The following is a 9,252-nucleotide window of genomic DNA, read 5'->3' as shown; positions in this document are numbered from 1 at the left end:
ACTTGGATTATTAAGTTTATTGTTGACTTCTAAATTTTTGTCATTGATTCTATTATTTGAATTATCAGATTGCGTGAATACTAATACAAGAATGATTGAACTTTAATTTTATAAATCATATTTAATTCAGTTGACATTGATGATAAATATTTTACACTTGAGCTTTTTTTCATTTAAAATTGCTCTCTGAATCATTGACTCCGAACTAAAGGAAACAGGTATAATTAATTATTCAGATTATAGCTATTTTAAAACTATCCTGTTAATTTGCTTTAGGCACAAGCAGCAGCTTGAGAACACTTGGACCAGTTAAGAGAAAATGCTCATGCTTCAGCGAGAAGTTAAATGGAACTTAGAATTAGAGATCTGGAATAGGTCTCTACAATGAAGACTTCTCAAGAAGATTCTACTAAAACAGAGTTGGAAACCTACAGGCAACTCTACCTAGAAGAATTAAAAGTTAGAAAGTCCTTGAGAAATAAGCTGAACAGGTAAGTCAAAAGAGAATCATAGACAAGAAATTTAGCTTATTAATTTGCCTCCACAGCATAATGTCTGTGGAGCCAAGATCATGAGATGAGTAGGAAGTGCAAGCCAACTAGATGGTGTCATTTTGGAAAATGATGTTTCTAAGTGAACTTACCTTTGAAATGTTAGTCCAGGACAGTTTGCATCCCTCCTCTTTTTTTCGCTTTTACAGGACCTCTTCCCCCACCCCCCCCCCCCGCACCCCCCGCCCTGTATATTTTCCATCGATCGGATCTGCTAGTCTTTAAGTGCATTGTTTGAAGCTTTCTCATTTAGAAGCATATTATTATAAAATTGCTTGTCAGAATTACCCTAAATAGAAATGTCGATGAGTTTCTTTTTGGAAGATTACATCTTTAACCTAAAAGGTCAAGTACTACTACTACTCATCCTGGCAGCTTGGTACATTTATTCTCTCGATTGTGATCTTTGGTATGATTACTAGAGTGGGCCTTGAGACAAAGCATCCTTTATGCTTTTTCTACTTTACATAAAGGCATCCAGGTGAAATACAGAAAGACTCGCACAGGGCTGAAGGGTAGCATAATTCCCAGAGTGGCTAAAAAGAGCACCATGGTGGGAGGGAGGCATGTGGAAGACGGAAGACAGAAAGGGCAGATTCTGCCTCCAGTGCCTTGGTGACTGTTATAAGCTAATTGCCTCTGTAGCTGTTTTAGTTCTTTCTGATCACACCTCTGCCATCTACTATCTCCCCTAGAGATTGTTGGTCTCAATGATTCGTCAGTGTCAGATGCTCAGTTTCTTTGAGATAATGAGTGAAATGTACAAGAGTGGTGAAAGCAAAGGCTTGAAAATGTCTTTGAGGGATGGTTTAGTTTTATATCTGTGAACAGGTTGCCTAAATATAAGTATGTATATATAATGGCATCCTGAAGGATCCTGTCAGTACAGCCACTCCAGAAGACAGCAAGTATTATTTGTTAAGCCATGTACATCACTGATAGCCACTTCTCTCCCTTTCCTGGTGTGAATTGTTAGGAATCCCCCTGGAATCATAAGCATTTCTTTAGAACAATTTTAAAAGTATAATTTTAGATAGTAGGTGTGCTCTGTCACATGTTCAGTGTTAAAACACTGTTCAAAGGCAAATGCTATTTACTATTATGGAAACTTAACGTAAGTCATTTAGGAAAGATTTAGGTAAAAAGAAAATGTATTTGTGTTTTTTTAATCTTCACAGGGCTAAGGAGAGACTGCCAGAGAGCAATACAAAACTTCTTGAGGAGAGACAGCAGCACCAAACTTTACTCAGGACCCTTAGTGTGAGCCCAGGCCTGGAACCACCTTATTGTGGACATTTTGAAAATAATTTAGTGCTCAATGGAAACCTTACTCCAAGAGGGAACTTAGTGATTCCTACCTTAAACCCACGGCCGTCATATGACTACTGGGAGACTTCCTTGTGGAAGGTGAGTTATATTATCTGTTTTAGTTTGGGTTTCAGATATCTGATATAATAGTTGCTTTTAATTTGGTGAAATTCTGAGTTGTTTAAGTAACTAATACATATGAAGTAAAAGTCATAATTATATGTGCTAAGAAAGAACTGAGGTAAATTTTATATATATATTTTAGTCCCTTGATCTCTCATTTCCAAGAGATACTAATTTTTATTTTATTTTAGCGAGAGAATGAGTGAGTGCATGCAGGGGAGGGGCAAAAGGAGAGGGAGAAAGAGAATCCCAAGCAGGTTTCATGCTCAGCACAGAGCCGAATGTGGGGCTCAGTCTCAAAACCATGCGATCATGACCTGAGTCAAAATCAAGATTTGGACACTAAAAACAACTGAGCCACCCAGGTGCACCACAAGAGACACCTAGCATTAACTCTATTCAGTAAATATAACTAGACTGACCCATGTTAAATTTCTTGAAAAGCTTTCATTTAAATTTGATTTTAGAAAGTAAATGTTATTGCCTGCTAACCGCAGGTACACTCAGATGCTTGGACTTATTTTCAGTTGGCAGTGGTTCATAAACATTTGAAAGTTTTGCTATAATCCAGTTTTTGCACCCCTGTGTGTCAGTGAATGATCGTCCTCCAAACACTTAACGACCTATGAATGTTTACTATTTAGAAGAATCCATAGGGGTGCCTGGGTGGCTCAGTCAGTTCAGCGTCTAACTCTTGATCTCAGCTCAGGTTTTGATCTCAGGGTCATGAGTTCAAGTCCTGCATTGGGCTCTACACTAAGCATGGAGGCTACTTAAAAAAAAAAAAAAAAAAAAAAAAAGAATCCACGGTAAGTCCTTTTTATGAATGAAATCAACTTGTAACACTAAAAAGGTTAATTTCTCTTTTAAGTTAAAAGATTTGCTGTTTTCTTACATGAGAATACATCTTTAATTGCTTTCTTACTTATGGCACTCTTTTTTCTTTTTCCTTTTTTTTTTTGACTTATACCACCTTTGTTTCAACTTTTATAAAATATCTTGCTGAGCGATTGTAGAGCATTTTATAAATAGCTAAATCAAACAAATATTTGAATTTTTAAAATGAAGCTTTTATTTCTTCAAATGAGTTCTTTGCCCGTTTCTCTTTTCTTTTTCTGGAACCCCTTGAATGCAAGTATTATTACACTGGATGTTTTCCCACAGGTCCCTTAACCTAGCCTCATTTTTAAAATTCTCTCTTTTTTTTTGGCTTGGATGATTTCTACTACCCTGTCTTGCAAATTGTTGATCTGTTCTTCTGCATCTTCTTATCTGCTGTTGATTCCCTCTAGTGTATTCGTCATTTCTGTTATTGTATCCTTCAGCTCTGATTGGTTCTTTTTTATATTTTCTATCTCTTTGTTGATGTTATCACTGGATCCATTCATTCTCCCAAGTTCACGGAGCATCTTTATGACCGTTACCTTGAACTCTTTATGAGGTACATTACTTATCTCTGTTTCACTTAGTTTTTTTTCTTCTTTTGTCATGTTCTTTCATTTCAGATGTACTCCTCTGTGTCCTCAGTTTGTCTGACTTTCTATGTTTGTTCCTAAAATGGTTCCTTTCAACTTTTTCTCTCTTTCGAGTTGGCGTGGCCTTTGAACAATGTACGTTAGTTATGAAGTCAAGGAAGAAGAGAATGTTTCTGTAAGTGCTGTCTAGTCATTTTTCTCGGTGGAGCTGTGACAGGTGACACTGGGTAGGCGGCAAGTAACCCTGCTCTTCTCGTTCTAAATTCAGAACACAGGAGACAGGGAGATGGAGAGAAACTTAGTAGCTTTATTACTAATACACACTAACAAATTGGAGGATATGATTTAGGTTATGTTAGCCACTTTGGACTTCCTCCTAAATTGGGCACTTCCCCACACAGTTGTAAATTGAGGAAACAATTGCTTGACCCCCACCCCGGGGGCCGGGTGCTTACCACAGAGCTGAGAGCAGACCCAAATTCATGTTACTGTGGGCAGGCACATCTTTTTCAAAGAGGAGATTCAGAAACACGTAAGCACTGCTTAGCTCCTTCTCCCAAATTCACCCGTTAGGTAATTCTCCCTTCCCGTCGGGAGGGAGGGGTAGAGATAAGTCCACAAGTGAGACGTGAAGGTTCACCTATAATTTCTGACTGGATTTAAATTATAAATAAAGTGAATTGTGTCTTTTGTACATACCAACGAATGATGAGAGGTTAGGCAAAAGCATGCTAGATGGGAAAGAGAAATCTGTGTTGGGTTTGAAATTTTGCTATAAATAACCACACCATGGGTTCACTCATTTGTTGATTGATTTTGATAAACCAAATTTTCTTTGGAAGAAATAAATAATTCTTTCAGGAAGAATTTCCTCAGTTTCAGCTTGCTTGCTTCACCTAAAGATTTTCTCTTTCGAGTTCTCTGTCCTGTGGTTTAAAAAAGTTGTGCTTAAAAATTGACTGCTACTAAAAGGAGTTAACATAATTTCTGTTCCTTTATTTTTATTGATGACTTTAAAATTTGTAATTTAGTTTTAGAGCTACTATTGTGGGCCTCATACCTAAACATTATTGAGCCACATGACAAAGTTTTATGTATTCATTTTCTCTGAGTTATACTTAAAAGACACGTATTTTTCCTGACTATGAGGAAGTAACGGGCATAGAACTCTAGGCCTGGTAAGACCACACGTGTATTCCTGGTCTGCATCTAGTTGGATTCATGACCTCAGGCAAAGTACACTCTCTCTGAGCCCTTTTTGTCTATTACGCAAAATTCGGGACTTTGACTAAATTAGTGACTTTTATACCTTCAAAATAATTTTTTTTCAAAGAATAGAATGTATTTTTTTTTTTTTGCATTAAACTATATTGTGTAAAACAGAGAGAAGTAGAGCTGTCTAACTAAAGGAGAGATGGAGACTACGGCTGTGACTTCCTTGTCCCTCAATCCTGCAGTGCCCCCAACCGAACCTTAGATTTCTATGGGCCATATTTGAATGCTAACAGTTAATGAGAAAATCCTTCTAATTAAAAATCCTTTAAAAATGTTCTTTGAATTAAAATTTGCTGATATATATTTTTTCTGTGTATAATTTTCTCAGCCTCTTATATTTCTGATCAATGGAAAGGTATACATAAAAGTACACGTGTTCTTATTCATGGACTTGAAAGCTATTTTCGCCACTGAAACACAGTTTTTACCTAGAAATAAACATAAAGGTCACAGAGGTAAATATTTAGGAAAAGAGCTTTTGGGGAAAAGATGCAACATTACCTTGGTAGCTCCTTAAGTCATGTCATATAAAAAACGTGGTTTATATTTTATATCGTATTTATTAATGGTAACACAAAATTGTTTGAATAAAGCCTTCCCCCATCATCTGGTATTAAGTTATTAATTTTTAAGTCTGGTATAGTAATGTTGTCCCATTCATTTTATAAGGCCCGAATATAATGCTATTGTCAAAAAAGTGTTATGTTTCCTCAAAAACTTAAAAATAGATATTCATGAATCCCACTACTGCGTATTTACCCAAAGAAAATGAAAACAGTAATTTGAAAAGTTGTATGCATCCCTATGTTTGTGGAAACATTGTTTGTGATAACCAAAATAGGGAAGCAACCTAAGTGTCCATGGAGAGATGAATGGATAAAGACAATGTGTAGTATGTATACAATGAAATATAGCTCAGCTATCACAAAGAATGAGATCTTGCCATTTGTGACAACATTGATAGACCTAGAGGGTATTATGCTAGGTGAAATAAATCGGAGAAAGACAAATAAACACTATCTGATTTCACTTACATGTGGAATATAAAAAAACAAAACAAGTGAACAAACAGAATCATAACTACAGAGGACAAATTGGTGGTTGCTAGAGGGGAGGTGCAGTTATAAAGTAAATAAGTCACAGGAATGAAGAATACAGCATATGGAATATCATCAAAAATATTGTATTAATGTTGCATGGTGACAGAGGGTAACTACACGTACGGTAGCAAGCATAGCATCGTGTATACAATTGTCCAATCTGAATTTGTATACTGAAAAACTAGTGTAACATTGTATGTCAACTATACTCCAATTAAAAAAAGGTATTAGGGAAAACAGTCTCTGAAAATACTGGGAAACATGTCAGCTAAAACATTTGTCCTCACACCCAAATTTGTAAAGACATTGGAATCCTTATCACCACAGTGTTGACTATGTTCAGTACACTATTTTGGAGCCAGATTGGGGCATTCAGGGAGAGGCTAACTTGTCTAAGGAAGATCTAAATAAGAACATTCTAGACAGGAACAGTTGTAATATACACTTGACCCTTGACCAACATGGTTTTGACCTGTGCGGGTCTACTTTACTTACACATGGATTATTTTTGGATAGTGTACAGTATTGTAAGTGTATTTCCTCTTCCTTCCGTTTTTCTCAATGTCATTTTTTGCCCTAGCTTATTCTACTGGACAAAACACGTATGAATCGACTGTTTATGTTACCGGTAAGGCTTCCGGTCAACAGTAGGCTATTAGTAATTAAGTTTTGGGGGGATGAAAAATTGTATACAGGTTTGTGAATGTACCCCAACCCCTGTGTTATTCAAGGGTCACCTGTAGTCAAGTGTTTCAAAACTTGGTCCTAATTTGGAGAAAGGAAACAAAGTTACAATTGAAAATTTTATACTGTTTTCCTTATCTGTAATTGAGAAAGTTATAAATCAGAAGCTAAGTTTGAAAACTGTTGTAACCCTCTACTTTTCCTTTCTTCAAGGAGATTTTCTGAAATCTTTGTGTGCATATGAAAAGAAATAAGTGTTTTAGTCATAATACAGATAGCAAAATATTTTTACTCAAATTTTTGCCAATAGAATTTCCACATGACAGTATGACAGTCCCACTTTCTTCATTTTATATATATTTAAGAGTCAGTCCTGAAAAACTAATAGCAAAAAGCATTCCTTCAAATTTTGTTTTTCTAAGAGTGAAAAAATGGAAAGCCCATTTTAAGGAACAATTCATTAAGGTAAAAACCTGATTAAACTTTCACAAATGGCAGTTTTTCTAATCATTTCCAAGTAATAATTCAGTATACAATATGAATCTTGTTTAAACTTTTTTGTACCAGTAAGATCAAACATCACCTTTCAGAGATTATACATATTCAATAGATCAATATTAATTGTGCTTTTTATCAGATTCGCTTAAATAGCATTATATATGTATTATACACATATTATATGTAATATATATGTATTATATATTACACACACACATATATATATACATATATGTACATATATGTATGTGTGTGTATGTATGTATGTATGTATCTGTTCTCCATTATCTAAAACTAAAATAAAATAGGAATTTATTTTATTCATGTGATTGTCTTCCTATTTAAGCAATCCCTAACTTTGGTTTAATCTCTACAAGTATTATTTCAAGACCACATGTCGTAAGCTATATATAATTCCTACAATGACTTTTGTTTACCTTACACATTCTAAATAATATTTGGCTTATTTCAGACGCAGCGGGAGTTGGAGAAAAGAATAACCAGAGCACTAGAAGAAGGTATGTTGCCAAAATGTATGAAGTTAGATATCATTGATTTCTGAAATAAACTATAAATAGTAAATGGCATCCCTTTCCATTGTTTGGATAATAGATGCTACATTCACATTTTTTTGTACATAGCTAATAAAAAATGTAAAAGCATGAGCATAATGAAGAACACACTTCTTCCTCATTTAGTCCTCATGTGTCATAGCTCTTTTAAAATCTCCCACAAGTCTAGGGGCACCCAGGTGGCTCAGTCGGTTGGGCGACTGATTTCAGCTCAGGTGGGTTCAGGCCCCACAGAGGGCTCTGTGCTGAAAGCTCGGAGCCTGGAGCCTGCTTCAGATTCTGTGTCTCCCTCTCTCTGTGCCCCTGCCCGCTTGTGGTTTGTCTCTCTCTCAAAAATAAATAAACGTTAAAGAAGTTTTTTTCAATCTCCCTAAGTCTATATATCTGTTATTATTTCTGGCGACAATCTTCCTTCACTGGTGCCATCCCTGTGGAACTGTCAACCTGCACAAGTCTCAGAAAAGGTGTGCTTTATCAAATTGTTGTTTCTGCTAGTGATAGAAGACCCAAAAAGCCAAAGTCGTCTTAGTAATGCTTGGTTAAGTAATTAGAGGTCATATAGCTGTCACTTGACAGGTAACGGGTTTCAATCTTCACTCATTGACTTTGTCATTGCTTTTGCCCTTGGGTAAAACTTCAAGTTCCTTAGCATGGAACGAAAACACCCAAATCAGTTTGCTTCTTGCCAGATTATTCAGCCTTGTCTCTCACTATTTGCCCTACTCTGCTGCTTTGCTCTAGCGCCTTGTCAAACTAAACTACTCATAATTAATTGCACAAGTGTTCTTCCTCACTTCTAGCTCTTTGTATGTGCTTCTTCCCTCTACCTAGCATACTTTTTCCTTATCCTTCAGGTATCAGCTGACATATCACCTTCACCAAAGAGCAGACAATATTGACACAAAGCTGGGATGTCCCTTCCGTATGTTCCAGTAGTGCTGTGTTTCATACCTGTCACTTACATCTGTATACTTGGCTCTGTTTGGAAATGCCTGTTTGATTTTTCGGTTTATAGTTTATGATTGTTCAGGGTGGACTGTGTCCTCATCTTGTACTTTCATCTTGTAATGAAAAAAACAGAAACTCTGACATTTATCCACAATAGCAATTAATTCAGTGTGCAACCCTGAGCAAAATATATTTAATACTAATCTTGGGTTTCATATTGCAGTTGTACGTAGGTATTTTTCATTTTTCTTAACACTCATAAAGGCCCCAACTTTGTTTTTTCTATTTCCTTTCCTTTCCTTTCCTTTCCTTTTCTTTTCTTTTCTTTTCTTTTTTTTTAATCACTTGTAGTGAAAAGTATTTTGGAGAAAGAAGATAATTCTTTCTTTTCCTTTTCAGCTGCTACCAAATTTGAATGAGGATCCTGTAGAAATCCTTTAGTATCTACTGATGATTCAATTCTAAATCAAGATCCAGTATGGAAAGCGTCATGAGAATATGTACAGATTTTGAACAAAAATTATACAATTTGAAAAATAAATAGAAAAAATTTACTGGATGCTTACAAAACATTTTCATTGCTTCCCAATTGAACACACTATATGGCAAAATCTTGATTAAAGGAAAAAGTTTTTGTATCATATGTGTGTAATGAAAATCTTTATAATATTTTAAACTATGTTTCTTGGCATCTCATTAACTTTTAAGCACATTTTGT

The 9,252-nt window shown here is 35.6% G+C and overlaps 1 protein-coding gene across 1 annotated transcript; it reads left to right on the top strand.

Moving 5' to 3' along the window:
* The first annotated feature begins 379 nt into the window (after positions 1–379).
* LOC128777625 (ankyrin repeat domain-containing protein 26-like) lies at positions 380–9,032 on the top strand. Its single transcript, XM_053904366.1, has 4 exons — positions 380–491; positions 1,730–1,958; positions 7,487–7,532; positions 8,934–9,032. The coding sequence occupies exons 1-4, from the start codon at positions 385–387 to the stop codon at positions 8,951–8,953; spliced, it is 402 nt and encodes a 133-aa protein (XP_053760341.1). The 5' UTR covers positions 380–384; the 3' UTR covers positions 8,954–9,032.
* Positions 9,033–9,252: the final 220 nt, after the last annotated feature.

Source organism: Panthera pardus, unplaced genomic scaffold, assembly GCF_024362965.1.
Source record: "Panthera pardus isolate Hobbes unplaced genomic scaffold, ASM2436296v1 HiC_scaffold_1, whole genome shotgun sequence".
NCBI lineage: Eukaryota > Metazoa > Chordata > Mammalia > Carnivora > Felidae > Panthera > Panthera pardus.
The sequence above is the reverse complement of the archived record's forward strand: the minus strand, read 5'-3'. Positions and strand labels throughout refer to the sequence as shown.

Bases quoted from the DNA above. Each gene is read 5' to 3' on its own strand.
- LOC128777625 (XM_053904366.1), top strand. From the start codon at position 385: ATGAAGACTTCTCAAGAAGATTCTACTAAAACAGAGTTGGAAACCTAC. The intron at 1,959-7,486 runs GTGAGTTATATT...GGCTTATTTCAG, and splicing joins GGGAGACTTCCTTGTGGAAG to ACGCAGCGGGAGTTGGAGAA. The intron at 7,533-8,933 runs GTATGTTGCCAA...TTTCCTTTTCAG, and splicing joins AACCAGAGCACTAGAAGAAG to CTGCTACCAAATTTGAATGA.